This window comes from Battus philenor, unplaced genomic scaffold (assembly GCF_028537555.1).
Source record: "Battus philenor isolate CCGP_79_NKW_IND1 unplaced genomic scaffold, ilBatPhil1.0.hap1 SCAF_1, whole genome shotgun sequence".
NCBI lineage: Eukaryota > Metazoa > Arthropoda > Insecta > Lepidoptera > Papilionidae > Battus > Battus philenor.
Genome location: NW_027181661.1, coordinates 7,059,756 through 7,086,124, shown reverse-complemented (window position 1 = coordinate 7,086,124; position 26,369 = coordinate 7,059,756). Strand labels below are relative to the sequence as shown.

Genomic DNA, 26,369 nt, shown 5'->3' with positions numbered 1-26,369 from the left:
ATCATTATAATAATAAGTTCTTTTTCTATGTTTTTGTTTTGTATAATAGTTCGTAGAGGATGCTATTGCCCATCCTCTGGAAACTTGTTTGTGAGCAATGGCAATCTTATGTAATTAATGCACAAAGTGTGAATTATATGTAAGACTAAATCCCGAGATTTTAACCAGTAACTTCGATTAGAAATCTCAGTCCTCTACCGCTAGGTTGCCACTGCTCTGTCTATAAATGTGTTTATGTACAGACTCCGAATACTCTGCGTTAAAGTAATTGTACAGTTTTTATTATTTGAATGAAATTAACAAATGCGTTGAATATTTTTTCATACGTTTATTTCAGATTAAAATATTCACATCGATATCTACTACATTTAGATGACAAATATTTTGAATAGTTTTTAGGTTTACATTTACCTACTCACTTAAAATATTTATGTTTTTAGTTCTACATTTCTAACATTAAGGGTTAAGTTTAATCTTACAAGCTCTGCATTTCATCCAATGATATTAAATTCAAGTCCATCCCTGCTACCTTCACACTCACTATCTCTTTTTAATCCTCTACTAAAAAAAAACAATACTAGTTGTGTTTTAGATGTTTAGCATCGTAACACGAAAAAAAGAAAGTATGAAAAGATTGTAAATAGAGTACAGATTATTAAGAGGCAATGAAATAGGCCAATAATAAATAGGGACGTAACATTACGTCTAAATAGAAATAGAAGAATAGGGAGATTTATAAAAAAAATTGTGGTTACTTATCATCAGAATGGATCTCGTGCCAACGTGAGTGCCCAGTAAGCAGACAAACTAGCTTGCGTTCGGAATCAAAAAATAACGTTAATACATTTCATAATCGCTTTAACTACTATAATAAACAATATAATGTCCAGTTTTAAAAAGCAAACAATGTTATTTAAATAATTAAAAGCTACAAGTTATATTCAGCTGGTTACCGAAATGATAGACCAACCTATAGACAGTTTTACTAATTATTATACATCGATGACACGATCTACTTATGTTTGTTTGATTATACTTAAATATTAAACACCAATATTTAATAATACATAAAGCGTTACATTTAAAAAGCATCTACTAATGTCACGGAGTTCGTTTAATTACTGGCTTAAAGTCCAGAGACGGCTAATTAAACACTCGCGTAACTTCACTTATATACGCAATGAAATTTTAAATTTAAAAGCTAATTATAAATGGAGACCCCGTTCATAATCCTGGAGTACATGCGGAGTAGGATACGGAACTCCGGTGAGAAGTTGAAGTAACGCTTCCTGAAGACGAAGATAAATGGTATGAGTATAAAAACTTTTTCTATTTATTGTCTTATAGCTGCAATGTTAATTATGTGGATTTTTATTTGAGTGGATACATAACCCGTCTACAAGATTGTCTAGAGTTACTTTAGACTATTGCTATTGTTCAAGTGTTATAGAGAGACCAACTAACCAAAATATCATCAATGATGACTTAACTAAACTCTAGAAATCTTGAAAATCATTTAGTATTAAACGTAAAATAAATATTTACCTTGCAATTTTCAAGGTGCGCCTAGCGAGATCCTTATGGCCGATTATGTGGTGACACATAGCTAATTCAATAAGAGCATATGGTACCAGAAAATGGTCCTCTTTGATGTTCTTCTTAGATCTATAAAATGAAAAAACGTAAAACATGTTTCATACAAAACTTATACCATAATTTGTAAAAACATAGGTATAGAATAGTGGTTCTGTTAATAGCTCGAATGCGAAATTGATTTATTTATCATCATTTCAAATTAATTTGTATGACGTCCATTACTGGATATTTTCAGACTATTGTTTTCCAATAAGTTTGATTAAAAGAAGCCTGCATCCAACGACTTCAAAAAAAGTCGTCTAAAAGACGCGCTTCGTTTGGTCTGGGGTCTCGACTCACGGATCTTAAGGCCGTAGTGGCTGTTAGTTCTGCGTACTATATGACCTGCTCACTGCCACATCAACTAGCTTTTACGCGGGGCTATGTAAGTTACTTGAGGATCTTGTATATAAATCCCGAGTCTGGTCCTCGCCAAACCTTGTTGAGCGACCGTGAGCTTCCCAGTCAAGTCTGAAGTGAGGGAGACCACGAGAGACCATGTTCCAGTTTCGTAAGTCATCTAATGGAAATTAAAATGTCAACAGCATTCGCATTTATCCCTGCTTCGCGCATTCTACTGCCTCTATAATACCTTTATTTAAATTTAATTAATAATTATCTCATGTATACATATGGTTTCTATAGATCAAGTCACGGCTCACTTGGAAACATGGCGTAACGGGTCCACGGCCATGCGCGGTAGTCCGACGCCAGCAAGAGCGCAGCCGTAGATGTACGAAATGTAGATCCTGTAATCAGTATCTTGGCAGCAGCTCCAGTGGCGCCCTTTGTCGTTTTCGAGACGTCCACTAGTATTTTCCACTAGCTACAAAAGCACAACAAACATATTATGAACATTAATGAAAAGTTAGTAAAGAAGATGACGTTCACAAAGAAGTAACAAATAAACAAGAATGTTGAGCTGTGGTCGCTTAGTATTGTGGCATAAGTTTGTGGCATACCTCGCCACAAAGATCCAGCGAGATGAATACCAACACTGTAACCTTTCTCCAAGAAACTTGAATACCAGCAAAGGGAACATCGTAATAATACTAAGAACACTGCACCTTTAACAAGCACTGGGAAGTGCGGGGGTCTTTAGAAATAGCTGCAGCTACGTTCCAAAGGCTAAGAAGCTCCACAGCTGGCAAAAGCAGGCGGCAGCTAGAGATCTCAAAAAACGTGTTCCCATCGATGACTTTTTTCTTTGAAACCATCGATCTCCCGGCAATTCTTTGCCCGAAAAGCGGCACGGAACTGAAAAAAATTAACGAATTAATAAAACCTGAAATAAATGTATTATTGTATGTTGTAAATGCTAAGATAAGTTATTCCAGCCAAGATGATCGAAGTTGGTTACTAATAACAATAATGACAGAATCTAATCATTAATTAAAGTCTTCATTAATGAAAGCAACATTAAGCTAAGTTAGTTTAATAAGTTAGCTTAAATAAGCCATAGCCTTAACCACAAATTTGACAATTTTCTGTACTAATATCTTATCACTATAATTATCTCCCGTTGGGATCATAAGATTCTGGAGTGGAGACCAAGCAAGATGAACTGATGACCATTTGAAGGTTATTAGAAGACGCTAAATGCAGGCTGCTTTCATCCGAACCTATGGGAATTTTATGGGAAAGGCCTGGCTAGACATACAGCAGAAATCCTATGGCTGAAATGATAATAATAACAATCATGACAATTAATAATTACGTAAGTAAAAAATATAATGATCTATTAGTGCCTTCGACCTTCAATCCTAATTATAGGTAAGCAAGAAGTAGACAAAGAAATCTTACCCGTTAGCCCACATTAATTCCCACGGACAGAATTCTGGGAGTAGCTTCACCAAATAAGTGATGCTACTTGTGTGGCGGTATGTGGCAGCGGAAAGAGCGCAACGCTCTCTAAGCAACTTGAGCCGTGGTGGTGATAACGTGATTGATGCAGTCGGCGGATGAGTCTATACAAACAAATATATATGTAAAACGTATTGTAGATTATCCACAAATTTTTAATTAAATAAATTTCTGATTCTAAATATAATTATATTCCAAAAAAAAATTGAAACTGTTGAAACTCGTAACCCAGAATGCGTGAATTAAATATAATACATTCGTTACATGTTTTCCTTTGAAAGGAGTTGAATCGATGAGTTCATGAAAGCGTTGATGCATCGTGTTGACCAGGGCGCTGAAGGTACCGAGGCTTTCATCCATTCCTTTGCGGAAGAGCTCCTTGGAGTCTTCCGTATCAAATTTTTTCTTTTCCAGAATATCAGAGCATCTCCTGGGGAACAACAGCAATGACTTTATTAAAGTTGAGTAATACAGAATGTGATATATTTATATTAAATAGTCAGTTAGTCCAAAAATAATCGTTTTTATTTTTATTACCTTTATTATAGTAAAACGGAATTCCACAAAAATCTTAATTTTCCTCGCATGTGACATGCAACGTGGTAACATGTGATTACAATAACTTAAATGAAATGAGCTATTTAATTCACACACAGACTAAAATAAAATTGACCGTATGTAGTTAAAGGTGTACTTTTTGCTAAACAAAAATTGCAAAAAAAAATAGTTATACATCGGAATAATAAGTGTCAATTCATTCTACTGATCCAAATGTAGTTATGAGTCAGCAGTTCGAAAAGGATGAGAAATGTTAAACTATATTTCTATCAGCTTTAAATATACTTTGAGGTCAATTTGAGTAGATCGTGCCAACAATAATAATAAAATAAATTTTTGAGTAGGAATAGTTTTAAGTAGCTAACTTACTTATAAGTAGAATGGCAACGATTAACTTTAACCGTTGCTCGCAGGAACTCGGTCAGATCTGCGCCGTCTTGCAGAGTCTTGACCGCCTGCAGGAGTTCGGACTAAGCGCAGCATAGCTCCAGATCCGCTTGCGCATCCGACATAGTTTGGAAGTTTATCTGAAAAAATTATAGAGACGGTAGAGTTACGTACGAGGCTTGCATATTCGCCTACAAAAATGACCCATACGTGACTTTTCCTCATCTAGTAAAAACATTTCTAACAATATTCATGATTCAATTTTTATTTAATTATTTAAATGTATATATAGCTCATTTGTGATAAAAAAATTTTAAATCATTCACACCTGTTTTCAATCTACCCCTATAAAGCGATAATTTATAAATATTTTTCAATTGTAATGCGACAGGTGAATATTATATACTTAATATTGTACGAAGTCTGCAAATATTAATTTTATTGTGTAGTTATTCTAATTACATTATCAAAATGTTGTTTCTTGTTTCTGAAACTTTTGATGGATTTACATTCACCAATTTAAAACTTTTACACGTTTAGTCAATATTCTTGTGTAGATTCAGCGTAAAAATAAATCTGGTAAATTTATAGAGGGTTTTATTATACATATAAAATTTAAAAATGAAAAATTTCCTCTTATAATTAATCGAGTATAAACTTAACTGCCTCTGACGCGCTCCCCATGGCGGCGTACTGGGTTTGCTGGTTGTACATCGCGCGAATCTGCCTCAGCCGAGTTATCAGCATTTCGGCGTCGTGCAGAGGTATCGGGATTATTGGAGGGTGGTAGTTGTATCGACAGGAGTTCAAAGTGTGGTAGTGCGCTGTGTGCACCCTGCAGTTATAAGAACAGAAGCATTTGCAAACGTATAATAATTAAAAGTCCTACCCGTTGTACTTCAAAGTACTAGATGAACAGACGACCTAGGCAAAGTCGCGTGATTTCACTGGATACGGGCAGAGCAAGACCAGGCATCGTAGCGATCTTTGCGAAAGGCCTATCCTTTACAGAGGGCGTCTATGATGAAGATAAATACTTAAAAAAATATATCTAATATTAAAGCGCCTTGGAGCAAGTTTTATTTTGTTGTATAAATACATACAAGACGAAATTGTTTAGAAATATTAAGTTAAATATAAAAGCGTAATATACGATAAATTCATATTCATATTTTTCTTTCGTGTTGGAAAAATTGTCACAAGGTAACTGAAGTTTAAGTGGTAATGGGCAAGCATTAATCAGAGGCCAAAGAGGTAGGAAGAGTATAACATCCACCCACAAAGTGGACAGGTAACCTTAGGTGTTAAGATCGTTGTAAGACGCTGGATGCAAGCCGCATCCAACCGATTCTATTGGAAATTTATGGAAAAAGCTAATGATCAGTGGAAGTCCTGCGTTTGAAATGATGACACATATAATGATTACAGAATTGAACCATAAATGACACATGTTAGTTCCTCCTTTAAAAAAGTTGAAATAATTTTACTAGCTCTGTTTCCAGTATTTCAGTGATTTTTATAAATTCATCTGCAACTAACCAAGCATTCATAACTATCAGTGCGCTCTCCAGGTCGTCGGTGAAGAATTTGCTGAGCGCAAGACGGCAGTCTTCCAGGGCTACTGGTAGATCCATATTGACCCTGTGCAAAAATTCTTAGTATTGTAAACACATTCTCAATACTATATTTCAAAAGAAATAGATACTAAGTTTTTGAATATATATATTTTAATCTGAATTTCAAGTCCCAAAACAGACATGTAGAAGCGATGCACAGTGACCTTGTTTGACGTTTCCTTTTACTTAATCTTCATGAAGACCGTGAACGTCACTTGAAGACATTATATATAATTAAAACAGGTTATTTCGGGTTTATGTTAGCTTCCTATCAAAAACGATTTAAAACGATAATTATTTCTTAGTTTATTGTATAATATTATTAAATAATACTGTACAGTATTAAAATAAGGTTCTCACCCTGCAGAGGAATGGTATATGCGATTTCCTTGGTATAATTAATGACAGCTTAAGTTTCTCTTCACCACCTACGAATGAAACATGACAATATAAACATTCAAGTTATTGTATTCCTAGAGATTATAGGACATCTTAAATTTTTGTACTCAAATATAAGAAAGTAGCACAGTAAAAAAGCCATATATATAATTTGTATTTTATTATTACGATTATAATTATTATCGAAAGCAGTGTTATTAGAAAATGCTTAGTTATTCCAGATTTCGCGTTCACAAGCCTTTTAGATTCTTCTTCCAAGTTTGATGATAGATCTATATTATTATTTGGTCTTAAAACTTGAAAAATTAATAACGACGACGCAAAGTAAAGCTCTTTATTTCATAATATGGAGTGTTTGTGAATTTTTTTTCTGTTTTTCATAATCAAGTGTTAATAATAAACTAACATAATGAGTGCAAGTGTTTATCTAACACCTTTAATTATAATAGATGCACGCTAATAATGCTATAGTTCAAAGGAACTGTTACGTATTTCTACAGCCGATTCATTTGGTCTGTAGGACAGTAAGTAAAATTTAAATCAGTCAGCCGTTACAGAATTTTCAAAAACATAGTTCTCTAAAAATATTTTAAGTAAACATGGATTACTTACATTAATTAAAGCAAGCGGCTTGTAATTTCAAGATTTTAATTATTTAATACTTCATTACCATAATGAATATGTAACCTTGCGTCGTCAACAATTTATTCTATTGATTTGGGATTACAGATTACCAGGAATTTAGAAATCTATATGTCAAATATAAAATAAATTTGTTAAAACTTGAAATTCAAAGAATGTGCCTAAATGATACAACGATCTAAACTGATAATAACTAACCCGTATTCTAATTTATTCTATAAATAAGCAAGCGTTTAAAAATATAAGTGTAAAAAGTGCAAAATGATATTGAGATGACTAACAGAAGCGATTATCTCATAATAAAATAAAAAGACCTATCATTTAAAGGACATGTACTTAGGTACATAAATTATATTGAATATAAAAAAGAATACAATCCATACACAAAAAAATAATTCATGTATAGGATAGTCTGATTGAAGACATTAATACAGTAATAGAAAACATGAAATCAATGAAGTCTTACCAAATTGCGTATGCAACATTCTTTATGGTTCTCTTGTAAACATTTTTAGTTTAGAATACACGGCAACAGAACAGCGAACGATTAGCGAACGTCTCTGGGAGACAGAGCAGGCTGTCAAACTGTGCAGGGCGGGTGACTGCGCCCGACTCAGCCAATATTGTACATGCGTCTTGCACCTCGCAGCCCGGGCGTGACCTAATTACATCCAACCTTTTAACAATCTACACCCCTTCTCTCTCTGAAGGAGCGTTATTGATTGCCAATGCATCGCGCTATTTTTTGATATTTCACAATTAAAAGCGAGAGGTATTATTTATAATCTAAATAAATCAAACGTGTCGTAAGATGACAACAAAATAAACGATAACGTTGATTCGAAACATGAATGAGCTACGACCCGGTCGAGTTAATTCTACATCTCGCTCTCGTACATGCACTAATTTTTCACACATCTACGAAGGTAAAAGCGGGTCTAAAAGCGAGCTGCGGATAGCGAGCAATTTTGGGCGAATTGTCTAGTTAATCCGACCGGGTTGTACAATCGAATAACATTAGAAAACTAACGGTAACTATATCTGTATAGGTTAGGAAAAGAACATGAACAGTCGTGTGCAGTACACTTTATTAAAACATTTGAAGTTGAACTATGCTGTGCACGGTGATAGTACATATATAAATTATTTTATAAAAGGACAATATCAACTGTAAACGACTGTACATTTTCATTTATATAATTAAAGCTAATTCTAGCATTGATTAATAAATAGAATCATTAGTATAAATTAAACGTGTTAAGCTTAGCATGACTAAGTTGTCCTATCTCTATCGGTGACTGATGTTGATGTTTTCGAATTTGCTCGGCGATTTTAAAGTACGCGCACTTAAGTTAACAAGCGGGCGAATTAAGTCACCTAGCCATAAGTACGCGTACTTACTCTAACATCTGTCACCGGGTATTAAATCAAATATGGGCGTTAATATTTATATTTAGAAGTATAAACTTAAAATATGAATGCCTGTACATATAGTTATATACATTGTTTACGCATTTTAATATGACACAATTATGCATTTTATTTAAATACGCCCTCCCAACCCCTTTGCAGGTCGAAATTCGTAAAAGTATTAGATTTCTTAGTTGACCTGTACTCATTGAAGGAAATATCTTTACTGAATATCAAGTCTCTGAGCCTCATGGTTGCAGAGATACCGTATAGTACGCAGGTGGAAATCTTTCATAGCCAGTGATTGGTTATATATGTAAAAGCTATAAAGGAGTCAATGTACAGATTATCGCCAGTTAATTAACCGTACATTCTTTAACAACGTAATGATAACATAGTGAGAAATAGTATGCGTAAAATTCGAATCACTATATATTTAAAATTAATTATTGTTAAATAACCATCCCTGCAGACTTTGTAGCGCCAAAAGTTATTAGGCTGCCGTATTCCAATAGAAAAATATTCTTATTTCAGAGTGACTACTTTATAATGGTTTATTGAATAAAGACGCAAAAGCTTTTAATACTCTTTTTATATTATATAGTCATGTTATATAGAAACTGCTAATAATAAAAAATAAATGTGATATTGAATTAAAACTTGAAATGTATTTTTACATAAAAGTCAATATGGGCGTGATAATAGTAACAAATTATACGCAAATATAGGGGTAGGACCTTTAATGTAATATCAGACTAAATTTTATTATCGACCATTACAGAATAACTCCCCTCTTCCTTTAAACGGTCGTTCATTGCACATGCGTGTTGCAACTCAAGGGCGCCACCCGCTTCTTAACATTATCTATCGCTCCACCCCTAGCTTGCATTGATATTGATTTTGCAATTTAAATACGCCATTTTGCAACAAACATGTTACGAATTGATTAATATGCTGGGATAATTGTAACTCTGTTCTACCTTTGGTTTAATTATGGCTCCCGTTTCAGGAGATGTCTCGTTAGATATTTCTTTGCATGAAAATCTGCGATAGCGTGGGAATAGATTCCCAACCTATCGAAGATTTTGGTTTTGGTTATCATAGTACATTGGGTTGACCGGTAGAAAATATCTTAAGGGTCTAAGTGTGCCTTTATATTAGTTGGAAAAAAGCGTAAATAAATAAATGAATAAATAAAATATGTAACGATATTGTAATAATAACATAACCATTAGCAATAACTATCCTAAATAACCAAAGATGACGATAAAATTATTTTTTTTATTATGTTAAATTTACTTTAATTTTCTTCATATTAATTAAATTATTGCATTATTTTATTCATCTCTTAAAACAAGAGATACCATTAATGAAAAGGAAAGTAAATTTTATTTTTATAAAAGTTAGATAAACTAAAGGTTATTATAATAATTTAATAAATAGATAAGAAACTTGTTACCAAATTTTCGTAAAACTAAATCTATTTCGAACGCGTTTAAAATGACAGCAGCTCATAAATAAATTTAAACCTATCAATTTAAACGTATGTGAATAATAAATTAAAATGTTCGACGTATATACAATTATATAATGTGATTTCTTTACTTATAAACTTTAATAAGCTAAAAATATTGATGTGGAACTAGCTCTCAATACGCATGGTGGTATTATTCTCGACAGTGTCGATGTTGCACATGCGCCATGCAGTCCGCGACCCGGGAGGGATATAATTATACCTGACAATGAACTACGACCGGGCGGGGTCTGAATTGATTCAAAATAAAAACTACTGACCAATCGACGGCATCCCGACTTATATACATAAAAGTATCACAGTACTTGTTTACTAAATAATGTCGTATATAACTGAAAACTTTTTTTTAATAGGAAGCAGGTTTTTAAACTGTGCGAGATTAGCGCTTCGCGGCCCGAGAGGGTTAAAGTTATTACAAGTTCTATTCTATTATTCCATACGTTAAAGTGACCTAGTAAGCTTTGATAAGTTTGAAATATAAAAAAAGAAATTGAAGTATTTAAATCGATCGATTTTTTTAAATTTTGCATGTCATGACGATAGACAGTAAGAAATTAAACATTTGAAAAAACTACGGAGTGTTTTGTAAAGGAACAAAAAAAATTATAATTAAAATAAATAAAGTTATAATAAAATAAATACAAATTAAAAACAAAGAGAGACGTAAATTAAACTAAAAATATAAATAAATAAAGAATGCTACACATCTTACCGATTCGAATATGTGTAGCCTTCAATTGTTTTCTTATGCAGTTTCCATAAATATGAATGCTAATAACTGAGCACGTTCGCGTTACACAGAGTTAGTTCTCAAACTATATGCGACAGGACACGATTCCTTATCCCAGCGACATTGCACATGCGCCTTGCACCTCACGGCCCGGGCATGGCCCTTACCTTTGACATTTAGATTTTGATTGAGACCAATCATTCCTTGTTATATTTGCGGTATTCAAATTTGTTTTTATTATATACTGCTTATATGCTATTGCATATTTATTGTTAGCATATGTTAATAAATGTACAAGTTGACTACCAATATTGCCCTGAGTGATATGACCGCTCATTGTACTATTTTAGTGATACATAATAAATGCATCTATGCATTTGTTTTCTAACATATATAATAAAGAACATTTATAAATAAATAAGACTTTATATTAAATGTATACAAAAGAATTTACGTGTTTGAAAATTTACGCACATTGAACATAAATACACAAGTTACCTGAAGTATGTACACAATAAAACGTATGGCATCTTACCGAGTCAAGAATAAGAAGGATCCTATAGTTTTATAAAAGTAATTATCTAATAAATTGACGATTTTATTTAACTGATTACGTCCGTATAATACAAAGCACGATCTAAAACTGTGTCGGGCGTGACGATGTTCTCTATCGAATCAATATTGCACATGCGCTTTGCACCTCGCGACCTGGGCCTAGCCTACATACTCCTGACATTTAACCAGAACACCAAATTCTTTGTTCATACGTACAGTACACTGTACAATAATCTTAATTCGAAACGTTGCAATAAAACTTTTAAATAAAAACAGTGACATACCCGAATTCAAAAACATATAATTGTAGAAGATAATTGAAATCGGCTAAAAGAACTAAGAATATATAACTTAAATATATAATAAGCAAAGAGGTAAGTATGTACAAATTTTTAGCCGTAAAATATTAGTTAGATTGCGTGTCGTGAGCCCACGTGAACATTTTACGTGATCACAGAAGCAAAACTTCGATTATTTTCTGAATCTATTTCTTTTACAAATTTTCGCTTCTCGCTTCTAAAATAAAAAAAAATATACAGGTTGATAGGTTAAAGATGGAAAAGCTTTAAATAGGTGAATATATAGCTCATTTTTCATCAAAAAATTTTACACCTATTTCTATCCAACCTGTATAAAGTAATCATTCTGAAGATGTAAATATCTTAATTTATTTTTTTATTGGAATGCAACAGGCCAATAACTGCAGCGCAGTCTGCAGGAACAGATAATAATTATTAATTAATTGTAAAATGTAATAAACCGAATTTTTAAACTTTGTTGTCGTTATTTTATTTATTATTTCTGTAACCATTAGTTTTTGGATAATGGGTACCATACGTTAATTGACATCAAATGAGCTACACATTCATAACTTTAAAGCTTTTACATCTACAAACAATCATCCTTTATAACAAATGGATTCTGAAACTGTGCAAGCGATACTGCTTTACGTGTTATCCTTGAGTACCCAGGATAGGGAAAATACGAAAGGCCTCGAACAGCGGGGACCATTTTCAAAAAAAAGGTACTACCTTAGGCTGTGCTGTATATTGCAAACGCGATTCGCAAGTAATATATAATTATCTCTGACATTTACTTGGATACCTATGTACTAATGAATAATAAAAGGCCATCAAATATGAGTATATGCATTCCTAAAAACAACGATAAACAATTCATGACATGCCGTGAACGTTAAATAACCAAAATTAAAATACTGACAGTGATATAAAATTATGTGCTATTTTTATAGTAAAAGACATGTATGTACAGCGAGGTCATTAAAGTGAGCAAGGTGTTACCTAAACAGAGATGCAATAACTAAAAGTATCATGAAGCTATCATGATATTACTCCGTTAACAGTGTTAAAAAACTCAATATTAATAGATTAGAAAGACGGGCTAAAATAGTATTTTGAAATTGCTTTTAAATAAAACAATGTCACATAAATTCTAAGTAATAATGGTAATTATCGGGTTCTTCTCTGTAGAATAAACGTTCTCAACTTGGCAATAATATATAAAGATATTTGAGGCCATACTATGTATCAACATATTTATAGATATCATCAATGCTTTGACGTTTCGAAGATGTTTAGGAAAGCCTAATAGAAAAAAAATATATATATATATATATATTTAGTTCACTTTTCCAATTGCAAAACCGATAGTGTTAAAGTAAAATAAGTACATGTTTGTAAATAGATAGTGGGCTTAAATAGATAAGAAATACTTTGCCTAAACGCTTCATTAGTTTTTTAAGGTTTATCTTTAACGAAAGCGTATACTTCGACTAAGGAAATTCATTTACTTAATAAATAATGTAACAAAGATAAACGTAAACAGTACAGGATATCGACCTGTTATCGCGTCGATAATGCACATGCGTCTTGCACCTTGACCCCAGGCGGGGCGTAGTCATTTCTGATATTTAAATAAAATCTCCCTTTCCTTTAGTTTAATTATGTAACAGCCGAAACAAAATGTTATAAGTTTTTTTGTAGATACATTTTTTTATTATGATACAAAAATAGTAAGTAATTACAGATAACTTCATTAATATAGAACATATAGTGAAGATGATGAAATTGAAACTATGTGTGACCCCCAAGCTATATTTGATTAAGAACCTGAAGACCTCTGTCTAAAAATATTATTATTTATTTTTCATTTTTTTCAAACCAGTGTGGTAAATCAAGAAAATATTTGAGAAATTAAACGTGTACTTGTTAGTTAGTAAAACTTTTGATAAATTCAAATTATATTGATTATTAAGCCGATGTGAGCTGTTTCGAACTGAATGTAGATCTTCTTAATAAACAGTCAATTCGTTTTTAACTTGGGGAAAAACGACCACGTCTAAGTTCGTTGATAGAATCTCAAATGTTACTACTCTCTGTTCATTACTTCTCTAACACTTCACTTTCCCATCTATCGTAATTTTTTATTGCGATTTAAAATCCTTTATTGCTTTGTCCTTTGCACAGATCAGACTTTGTTCATTCTTCCTTCCTCTTCTAAAGTCTGCTTTGAAATGGATTTTCCCTTAACATTAGAGAGTCAGCAAATCGGTAAATGGTTAAAAAAGGAGGTTCGAGACCTGTTGGCGGGCGAATCGTCATAACTATCTAATACCTATTATGTATAAATGTATATACTCGTACGTAGTATATGAATTTATACACAAAAATTTGCATAACCAATCAACTTTTTTATAACTTTCGGTCACCTCCACACTGTCTCTACACCACTTTGTTTGTACTTAGAGAATGTATAATCACAAAATTTATAAAAAACGGAAATAAATAAATTAATAAAAAAAAGTTATTACAGTTCAGAACGACAGATTTTTATTTCGTTTTTATATTTTATCGATAACCAGCAAAAAATTAAATAGTTAAGTGTTTTGATAAATTACCAAACGATTTATTTACAAAAACAAATGGATTTATGTTGAAATAATAATTGCAGTTGAAAATAAAAATCAATCTGAGTTAACATAAATACAAGTCGGATTTTTATATTGAGCGATGTGACTGAAATAAAAATATTTAAATAAAAAATGTATACTACTGGAGCCCCGATAGTTTTCCTATGCACTTTTCTGCGAAATGAACTCGTTTAAGCAAAGTCGTATGTCTAAACCATAGTCGGTCCACAAATTACACGTGGCAGGACGTCGTGTCGCACATGCGCTTTGAACCTCGTGGCCCGGATGAAACAATTTTACCTCTGACATTTAAGAGGGATCAATCATCCTTTGTTCTAACTATACGTACCAATGCAGAATATTACAATTTTATTATTTTAGGATATTGACACGTGAAAGAGATAAATTGATAAAAAAAAAAATGTTTGATGAGAAAGCTAGCATAAAGTTAGTTTTAAGAAGATTTTTTATCCTCCTGATATTTTTCACGAAAATTTCTAAGTAGTATAGAATGCGTGGTATTTTAAAAGTAACAGATATGGGAGTCTTTTGTTTAAATGGCAGTTGCGGCGATCGCTAGGCTCGTAACAACTGCCGGACTCATATTTGCAATCCATTCATTGCCATTCCGACTTAACCGATAGCCCCGCGTACCGTGAATGTAAATGTTTAACTGCTTTACAGTTTTGTGTATATTTTAATTGTTTTTCCTGTATACACACGATTCCGTGAACATTTGTTATGTTGTGTACATTGTTAATTGGGCAAATATGCAGGTGCCGTTTACTCAATCTCATCGATATTGCAAAAGGATCTTACAGCTCGCCTAGCGACCCGAGCGCTCTTAGTTACCGTGACCAGATTCTCAAATCTTTTACACCAAGTAAATATGCACCGTGTAACAGCAGTAAATTCTTATTTAAAACTTTTTGAAAGTTTTAGATAAGAATTAAACACATATAACAAAACACATACAAATACATATAACTTGTTATGAGACATAATTATTTTTTTAAAATAATAATAACTATTATGCAACAACATAACTAAAATAATAATATTAATAAATCATGAAAAAGCGTATCATCTTACCGAAAAGCTTAAAGAAATACTTCAATATTTCTTTTATGCAATATTTTCAAGAATAAATGTAACACAATACGTCTGTTTAATACTGAGTTAGTTATCAAACTACGCCCAGTTGAACGATGTACTCTGTCACATCGATATTGCACATGCGCCTTGCACCTCGCGGCCCGGGAATGGTTAAACTAACCCCTGACATTTAATTATATACCCATGTACTATATATCGGTTATAGGTGTAAATCTTTTGAATTGTTAAATGTATAGCTCATTTGCTAACAATTAATGTAAGGTACACCTTATCCAAATACCATGGTTTAAAAAATAAATAAATGACGCAATGATAATATAGTAAAAAATATCGTTTTCAAAATTCTGGTTCTGTATATTAAAATGAATTATTGTTTACTACCTGTGCCGGTAGATTTTTTACTGCCGTAAGTTGTTGCATGTCGTATTCCAATATAAAAATATGAATTAATATAAAATACTATTTCGAAGTGGTCTCTTATATATATGGTGATTGGAATAGGTATAAAATCTTTAATGCTTTTTGCTGATAATTCGACTATGTCCGAATTGCACTATTTAAAGTTATAGAATGTACACAGATTCATAGAAACAATTTAAACTAATGAATTACTTTGAAATATCAAACAAGGAGTAGATATCCCAACGCCAGAGGACTGAAACTTGTGATAATAGTTCGCGAGTCTAGACTCCTGGGATACAATCTTATGTAATTTACACTTTTTGCATTAATTGTGTAGGATTGCCACGTTCACTTTTGTATTTGGAATCCGATATTTTCAAAAATTTTCATTCGTGTTTATTCCTTTTTTGCGACAATATATTGTAAAATATTTTGTGATATTGAAATGAAGTAGGGTCATAAAGAGACCCAAATCGCTGTGATTGCATTACATAGTTATGTGTTGCCAAATAAATACAGTTTTTAAAATCCTACACATGCTTGATTTTAGTCCAATGTTTGTTTAGCGAGCTAATGATAGGTACAATAAAATCTTCTCAGTTTATGATTAGAGGTTTACGAAAAAGGCGATTAAAATAGAAAGGGAAAGAATTTATCACGAGAGATGAAGATAGAAGCATGACGCGTATTTTTAAAGATGACTTAGGACTTGTAGCTATGTATTCTATAAGAGATGGATTAATCAATTCTTAACTGATCATTTAACAAGAAAAGGGTGGTAAAATGAAAACAAGTTAAGCTGTAAGCAAAGGGAAGTCACGAAAAAATTTTATTCACGGTAGACAACATTTTTACAATCAAGCAATAATTTAAAAAATAAAACTGTATTTATGCTGAAAGCCTTAAGATACCTTCTAAATTAGTTAACAGAATGGTAAGTGGTCATTATCCGTATTCAGTAATAATTTGATGGGGTGTTAAATATGAAGGAATGACTGAGTCATAATTTTGTAAAAAAGGTATCCAAACATCGGCAAATGTATATGAAGATAACGTTCTTTAGAAGGTGATTAAGCTCCTTAACACCAGCGTGTTTAATACCAAAGAATGCATGCTCTTTTCAGCATGACTCGACGCCGGGTCATAAAATTCAATCCACCTAATCTTGGTCAGAAACAAACGTTCCGGTCTTACCCAGACCTGAAGACTGGCCGTTATCTAGTCCGGACCTTAATCGACTTGGATTATGATTTATGGTCAGTTTTAGATAGTAAGGCTTGTTCTAAACGCCATAATAATTTGAAGTCCCTAAAAAATGTTATGTGATTGGCAGAAAATAATTTTCCTATAGAAAAATTTAATAGAGTTCGTGCCGCTATTTAAAACTCGCCTCAACATTTAAAGAACTAAGGTAATGCAAGTAATAGTAAAAATAGTGCAACCAATGGAAACCACTTCGAATAAGCTTTATTGTTTTAGTTTTATATTAAAGTATTTAACATACATGTTGTAATAATAATAAATGTGACGTAAAAATTATTTATGGCAAGACTAAATACATCTAAAAAGTTATACAACCAATAATCAATATCCTTATAATGGAGGGAGGCACTGTGCTCAATCCATCTGTCAATTTTTGTTATGTCTATTTTGACACTTGAACATTTAGACTGTACATGTATATTTAAAAGCTTTTTTTTCAAATCAAGCTAATTTCTATTACTTAATTTATGAAGAATGTAAAGGAGTTTATTATGTTTACATTATGAAAGTATGTAATCTTAAAAATTGAAATAAAAAACGTGCAAACAATTTCGGAGTAATACTTTGTTTGGCAGGATATAGATCCCAAACACGACATTCTTGTACATGTTAGATGTTTGTTCTCTGCCCTAGGACGTAAAATTTACCTCTAAATTTTAATATTCAATACATTGTATGTCTAAAAAAACTAAATATTTAAATAATATATATATATATTCGTGGAAACCTTTGGAAAAACTATTAAAAACTATTTAGTGTCTACGATTATATATTACGGTGAAGAAATTTATTTATTACTATTCCATTACTGATAATTTCAATAAAAATATTAATACAATAAATTTTCTATTAAAAACACCAAAGCTAGCCTTTTCGAAATTAAGGCATATATAATTATGGACTTCTGTCTAATAGTTCTCAAATTATGAAAACATGTGAATTTTACGTAATGAGGGAGGAAAACCTTTTTTCTTCTCTAAAACAATTTTTCAACACAGGTAAACGCATTTCTGACTAAGTATTAACCAGCTTAATTACTTTTGACTTATACCTATAAGCATTTCTGATGTATATAACTATATACACAATTAAAGAAGATTTAAAGAAAAATGTTTAATTCTTGTATTATTTAATAATAAAAGTAGGCACGTTGTATATTTAATGTTAATTTGATATTGTTTTAAAATAGATTTCGAAACTTAAAAGAAACAAGTAATATAATATGATTCGACATAACAAAAGTGGAATAAAAATAATTCGTGAAAATATGACAACTTACCGAATTGAGAATGAATATATTTCGTTAGTTTTCCAAAGGAGATTTTTATGAAATTAACCCGAAAATGTATACGTATTAACGTCCGTATATGACAAAGTTAACTATCAAAATTTCCATGGCGTGACGCTGTATCTATCCTAATAATTTTGCACATGCGCCTTCTGCCTCGCGGCCTGGGAATGTCCTTATTACCCTTGATATTTAATCAAGAACCCAAATCACATAGCAACTACTATATTATACAACTAGCACAAAATTATCATTAGAAACGTTTAAAAGTGAAAACGGTATTAATTTTTTAAAAAAATCAAATGAATTTTAAAATTAGTGGAAATAAATACGTATGTAAAATGATATCATTGTGAATCGAAATTATAATGAAAAAGATAAACGTAAACAAAGTCTTACCGAATTGAAGATGAAAACGATTTAGTGGATTTCACATAAGGGTTTACGTGTACCTCTAACCGAGAGCGGCCGTATATACCAACTTGGTTCTCAAATTGTACGGGGCGTGACTGTTTATTCGATCCTAACTGCACATGCGCATTGCACCTCGTAGCCCGGGAGAAGCTTTCATACTCCTGATATGTATACAGGATGGGTAGTTACAGGTTTTAAACCTTTAAAAAGGTAATAAAAGGATGATATTAGAAAATAATTAATTTTAATATGTATTAATCCCAACTTTAAAAACGCTCTTTCTTACCTTATTATTGTAGCGTTATTACAATTTCTGAAACTATTGATTTTTGGATAAGGTCTAAAGTATATTAATTGACAGCGAAAAATCTATAAATTTACCAATTTAAAGCATTCACTAGTAAACTGACTACTCTGTATATAAGGAATAAATAACTATATACGGCAAAAGAAACTTAACGATACGAAAAGAACTACATTAATTAAACATAAAATATATTTAATTATATAAAACAAATATTAATATAATAAAGTATTGAAATTATCAAATGGTCAAACATATAAATTAAAATTTAATGAAAAAAATATGAATGAAGAAGTTACCGGAGAGAGAATGAAAATATTTTGATAATTTTAGTAAGCTGATTCGGGAAATAATACAAAAATATGTCCAGAATATCTGTATATTATAAAGTTAAATTATGAAGGACGTAATGCTATACCATTAATATTGTATAAACGCCTTGCATCACGCAACCTGTTCTTTTTACTCCTGAGGTTTACGCGCGACCCTGAATCTTTTTTTCTAATCTTGCACCGTGTACTAGCAGACAATTTTACTTTAAGGCACTTAGAATATGCTAATTCAAAAAATACAAAAAATACAAACAGAACTCATATAATTTATCATTCGTCATTATATAAACAGATAGGCGCACACAGCAAGATTTAGACCTCCCCGAAATATCGCCACGATAATAACGTATTAATAATAAATATTATTAATACGTTATTATATATAAAATCGAGTCAAAGTGTATAATAAGTGTATAAGTGCCATACTCTTCTGAAATAGCTTCATCGATTTTTATAAAAATCATATGTATATTCAGAAGGTCTAAGAATGGGATATAAAATATATTTTAAACCGCTATCACACTGCTTAATTAGGGTGGACCACTCATTTTTTTTTAAATAATTACCACCTTTTCACTATTCTACTGTCAACTCCTATTTTTAATAGCAATATTAGTTCTACAATTTTGTACTCTTTTCATGAAATTTATCGAGTACATGTAACTCATGTCGTATTTATAAGGTGGGTTCCCAAACTGTACACGACACGATATAGAACATGCGCTTGGTATCTCGAGGCCCAACTACTCTTTGACATTTACTCTGGTATCCATTTACTATAGTGCCACTTAAACCACTGTACCGCTTATTTGAAAACCAGGGCAAGGCAGGCCGATGAAATAAAAGCACGGGCGCCACCGTCACAGGCGACTGACTATCAGAACAAAGCGGCCGATATACTCCCCTGTCTGATCAAGCGCATACTTAACGGACGGTACAGTGGTTTCGGTAGCATATTAATTTTTATTTAAATTACAGTTCAATAACAAAGTGAATTTCAAATTTACGACTACATTTACCTTTCTTTTTTAAGTAATCTTGCATTTTATTAGTGAAATGAAGTAATAATATTAAAACATTCTCCGAATAATTTATGCGAGTGATTTTTTGGTATGTGTAAATGACAAATCTAGACAAAATAATTATTGAAATATTTTTCAGTTTACTTTATAAACAATCAAAAATAAAATCAGTTTCATAATATTTTAAAACAAAAACTTTAATCGTGAATTACATATGTTTATGCTCCATTACCATCCTCTATCCAACTCAATAAACTACTCACGAATTTATTAATTCTTCTAAGCAAATTATTTTATTAATTTCTATGACATGGGCCTTCCACGTACATTTAAAAATGTGGGACTGGTTGGAATTACGCAGCATCCAGCGTCTTCCGAAGACTTTAACAAGCTCGTCGGTCGGTCTATAATGTACATTAAAGGCTTCGCAGAAATTTCACAAGTCGAATTCACTCGTAAAACAAACTTGTTTATACTTAACTTCAAAGCAGTCGGAAGCTTTTGTTAAAAACAAAATTAATTTTTACCCCAAATCTATTTCGGTAAGTTAGCCAATCCAACTTTGCATTTTAATGGCTTTTAGAAGCCAGTGAAACGCAAAGTTGCAAAATGTTGATTTCTTAACCGTTTCGACAGTTTCTGAAAAATAATATTATCAGGAAGTTTGTACAAACTATACTTGGGTTACCAATATTGGTTACTATGCTATGAAAGCTGCTGTACGTATGTACGGCAGCTATCAAGATTATCGACTGCTTTATTTCGTAATTCCTTCGTCAAAGCTGCTGTGGTGCCTATGCTTTTTCCTCAGTCCCCGCGCTTTTTATGGCCCTGTTCAGAGATAGTGGTAGCTTTATAGTGTAAAAACTAAAATATAGTATGAATAAATATATTTTAAAGTTTGTAATTTTAAGGAAGTTAATCTTAGATATATAAATTATTCAATTTTTTTTTCTATTTACATACGTCAAAATAAAATTAGGTGTTAAAATAATTATGAATAAAAGCTAAAAATTTTAATTAAATTGAATAGTTGATGGTTTTGCAAGACAATATAATTACAAGCAGAGCTGGCGGAGGTGGAGACGGTATAACAAGAAACTTGAGTTTTTTCTATTACGTTAACAACAAAAGTAGTTAAGTTGAAGGCCACCTAAAAAACTTAATTGCTTTTACAGGTCGATTGGATTCAGATGTAAAAGTTTGGAACGAGTGAATGTCTGCTGTCAATTAATGTATCGTACACTCTATTTAAAAATCAATGGTTACAGAAATCATAAGACATGATGAAATTGTTAGGAATTACGTTTTCAAAATTAATCAATAAATGTTATAATTAATTATTGTTTACATATCCTGTCCCTGTAGCTTTATACTACAAGGAATTATCAATCTGTCGTGTTCCAATAGGAAAATATGTAATGTAACATCTTGCAGATTTATCACAGTATGCTGAATGGAAATAATGGAAAAACAAAAGCTTCGAAGCTTTTTGCTGACAAATGAGCTACACAGTCGCACCTTTGACGCTTTTACACCTATTACCAATCACTCTGTATATTTATTATATTACGATTTAAAGATTATATTACGGTTTAAAAATTATCTGAATTATTGGGACTGCAAGGATCGCGAATGACAACCTCAAGCTGGCAGACGCGGCGTGGGAAGCCACCCACTAAGTGAACCGTTGATAATTATGTTCAGTAGAAACCGCTTGTCATAAACTTAGGGGTAAGCGTCAATCGATTGACTTCGATAAATAAATATCTTTATACTTTCTAAACATACATAAAATTTCTATAATCTAATAATGGATGTTGTTTACTCCATGAAAAATTTTAAGTGATCTTCAAATCACAACACATTTTAAAATACGTAACGCAACCAGTCAGTCAGGTTAGTATGAAGCTTAACACACACAACGAAAATCATGATTACTTCTACAAGAGCGCATGGCAGGGAATATAATAGAAATAGTTAAAAATAATGAAATTTATTCGCAATTTTCGCACAAGTACAGCAAGCCTAATCACACACACGGAGTTCATTAAAACACAAATAATCCATTTTCTATGGAGAAAATGGGCAAGTAATAAAATAAAACTTTCCGTTTGAAATCGCTGTGCTAATAAAATAATATATAATAACATAAATGATCAGAGCGCCTTTTGAAACCTTCTATCTGTTTCGAGTTTGTCACATTGGGCTCTTCTCGTGTTCCTACTATGACGTATACAAGTGGTCACTATAAATAATCCTGTGCGTATAATGTTATGAATAAATAAATAAGAATTGCTTATTTAATAAACATTGAAATAGCTTAAAGGCAAACACATAATTAAGTAAGAAAAGGACCAATATTTAGCCACTGTCACACATGCAGTGGTAGTCGTGCAACAAAGTGCAGCCCGCCAGCCCGCTGATAAATGTGTATGCGGCAAGCAATGCGAATTACACAACTGCCACCGTTAATTCACTCAACACGTGTTTCACCCCTCCACGGGGCATCTTCAGGGAGTTATGTTACACCGATTAGTGCCAAACACAGAGTACCTCTGTACATACGTATTCTGTGCATACGCATTTATCAGCGGGCTGACGGGCGGTGCACTATGTTGCATGACTACCACTGCATGTGCGGAAGTAGCTAAATATTGGTCCTTTTCTTATTTAGGATGGACTTCGGCAATGTAACGCCTAATTCCATTAAACACATAATTCACAAGGTGCGCTATCTTCTTTAAGGTTACTTTAGTGTAGTAACACTGTAGACTAACTAAAACCTAAGGAGTGTACTATCGAATAATCGAATAGAAAGCTTGCACGCATTGCTACGCCTTGCAGTTAGCGTTTATAGTTTGACATGATAATGTGATGCTTTTTAATTCTTCATTTTTCGTGTCTTATTGGTTAAGGACAGTTGTCAGTATTTTTTTAAAGACTCACAATTGTCAGTATTTTTTTAAAGACAGATGACTTTGTTCATATGTAAAAGTATGCAGAAAAATCATTGAGTCGTCGTTTCTTAGAGCGATGTTAGGTCAGAGCGTTTATTTTTTAATATGAATTGCTGTCGTTGTTTTACTTGTTGTTCTAATATCTTCTAAAAAGATTAAAAAACAAGGAAACGTGTAAATAATAAAATATTTTAATTTTAAACAAATTTCGGTAAACAATACATGAAATTTAAACCTGCTTGGGTCTGCCCCATCACGTCTACTCAAGTCCATAGAGATAATACAAGACGAATCTATTAATTATTCGTATTTCAAAAAGCGCGCTAAAAGAGCTTACTGTCCGGAAAAAGTTGATCTACTCTTTTACAAATCTTAAACATTTACTAATAACATATTAGTAAAATAGAGAGAACCCAGATTTCATATAACCACCATCTACATTGTATACTTTTCCGTTAGGCAGTTAAAAGTTGCTAATTAATCACAAATCTATGTTTTTTATGGTTTCGGAGAGGATACCTTCTCGATAAACATATGATACCCTACTCTCTGGAGAAAGGACGAGGTTAAGTAGGATTTCTACTTAATAAGACACCATCTATGGTCGTCCATCGTTTCTTTCGAGGTGTCGCTGGATCTACGGAACTCGCAGGAGTTCCTCAATAATGCACCAAGGCACATCTCGAGAGAGGCTATATCTCTCAAAGGCTATACCTCTGGTAAAAGAACCTAACCTAACACCATTATTTAGTGGCGTTTATTATTTGTTGAATCTAATTTATTTTAATAATAATTTTATTGTATAACTGTAAAAACAACGTCTGGTTTCCATTTATACATATCATAAACGATTTTTCACTTGCGCCTGCTTAACGGAAAATTACTGAACATTTTAAAGCATAAACGCGAAATGACTCATTGGAATATAAGACAGATATATATTTGTCAATTGTTTTCTTTTTCACAACCATAGTCCAATTTAGCATATAACTACAAATAACCTTTATTATCATTTTATATTTAATAAGTTAAAAATTAATGCACCTATTAACACGCTTAAATATTGTTGACAAATAGTAATTTTTAACAGATTGAACTACTACTACTGCTACTAGAGACCGACAACAATTCGCAGGAAGTGGTTGGATGGCAGCGCAATATCAGACGTCGTAGGTATCTTTTTGTGAGATCTATGCCTTGCAATGGCCGTCTTTTAGATGACATGTTGATGATAAAAACTGCAAATTCTAAACCCTAAACAAGCTCAGCCTAGTCAAAACTCTATTTAAAAGTAATTGGCCCGAAACAACTGGATTGCCAGTTTCAGTGGCGGAAAAAGATATTAGAGAGTAATATCGCCTCGCCAGTTATCCAAGAATGATAACGCTACGATCTTTCTGGAGTAATGTAGGAGTATAATAGGAACAATAATAAAAAGGAATAAAACGTAGATCAACGAAAAGGAGGTAAATATTGCGAACAAATTATCAAAAGCCGGAATTAAAATTGTGTTATAGAATAGCAAAGGATAATAAAATAATTATCACAAAATATAATTTAAATAAATATAAAAATTGTATAATAAAGATCAAAAGTAAAAATAAAATCACAGTGTTCTAAAGGGAAGGCGAAAGAATAGAGGTGATGTTTGGTAACAAGGTATGAAAAAGAAGAAAATGACAAAAATAAAAGTTAACAATAAATATTTATAACCATCGACAGTAAACACTAAAGTGATAATTAGTTTAGCACCCTTATATAAGTTTGTTTATCCTATCAACGGTATTAAAATTCATCAAGGGCCGCCATATTTAAACAGGACCCCACCCTTGTTGACGCATTGCACATGCGCTTTTTAGTTCCCGGGTATAAGCCTGCGCTAGTAATGTTTTGACCTAGATACGATTAAAAAATCGATACTTAAAATGGTCGCTCATTACTTCAAATTAAAATATTATTAAACTAGAAAGATTCCACATATAACCTAATAATTGAGTCATATTAAAGTTGAATATTTTATTAATAATATTAGTTATTTTATTCTGTTTCTAGCTTTTATTCTTAAATACTTCCCGAAAATTTTGTCTCCGAAAAATTCCTCTCTGTACTATATACATTTTAATTTTGTTTTTTCTTCACACATTCCAAATTATTTTTATTAAAATATTAACGCCCATATAAATTGCAACTGGATTGAACCATAGCAGTGAAAAAATTGATGACTCTATAACGATCAATGCAATGTTAAACAATGATTAATTAAAAACATATTTTTACGGAAAACAACCAAGTAAAAAATTAAAACAACGAACTTACCGTTTTGAATTTCTTTTCAGCTTTATTAAGCCATGGAATAAGCAATTTAGCGCAAAGACGATAACGTATAGCGCAGCAGGGGACCCGATACTGCGGAGATGGTGTAGACTCAGTATTACCAGCTAAAAGACAAAAAATTTCCCCAGTGAATTTTATATCTCCTTAAACGGCATGTGTAACAATAAAAACCGAGTTTATTCTGACTTTTTGACGTTTAAACTAACAAGAAATAGCACATAATATTTAAATTAAAATGATAATTAAAAACTTGTTTACTTAAAAATAAGAATATGTAAAAAAAATGGCCTCGGCACACCCGTTATTAACATAAAATATTTATAAAAACTACTCTAAGATATTTTATCTTCAAAGCCATTATATTAAACAATGCACAGTGTGTATATTTTTATTTTATACATACATGTAATCATTTTTTCCAGAGTTATGTAAAAAAGTAGGGTAAATTTTCAGCCTTGCCACACTGAGCCATATAAACGTCATTTTCGCGCCGACTATTGCGCAGCGTCACAAATCGCATTTCCTCGTATCTGTCAGAATCAATTAAATAATTAAATTCATCAACTCTCGTTATATATTATAACTAAGTATATTTTTAATACCACAAGACCGGTCATAGTGGCGATCTTTGGAAAGGCCTATACCTTACAACAGACGTCTATCGACTGATATGATG

General features: G+C 32.0%; 1 protein-coding gene across 2 annotated transcripts; it reads right to left on the bottom strand.

Annotated features, from left to right (window-relative positions):
* Positions 1 to 337: 337 nt before the first annotated feature.
* On the bottom strand, positions 338 to 25,736 carry LOC137920388 (tetratricopeptide repeat protein 39B-like). 2 transcript variants are annotated; one of them, XM_068763720.1, is made up of 11 exons: positions 25,676 to 25,736; positions 6,420 to 6,487; positions 5,983 to 6,084; positions 5,107 to 5,278; positions 4,426 to 4,583; positions 3,763 to 3,928; positions 3,439 to 3,602; positions 2,703 to 2,892; positions 2,298 to 2,461; positions 1,546 to 1,665; positions 338 to 1,289 (listed from the first exon to the last, which is right to left on the bottom strand). In XM_068763720.1, the coding sequence occupies exons 6-11, from the start codon at positions 3,856 to 3,858 to the stop codon at positions 1,202 to 1,204; spliced, it is 822 nt and encodes a 273-aa protein (XP_068619821.1). In that variant the 5' UTR covers positions 3,859 to 3,928; positions 4,426 to 4,583; positions 5,107 to 5,278; positions 5,983 to 6,084; positions 6,420 to 6,487; positions 25,676 to 25,736; the 3' UTR covers positions 338 to 1,201. The 2 variants fall into 2 exon arrangements, with proteins under 2 accessions (XP_068619821.1, XP_068619829.1); XM_068763728.1 differs by lacking the exon at positions 25,676 to 25,736 and adding an exon at positions 7,567 to 7,630.
* Between the last annotated feature and the right edge of the window lie 633 nt (positions 25,737 to 26,369).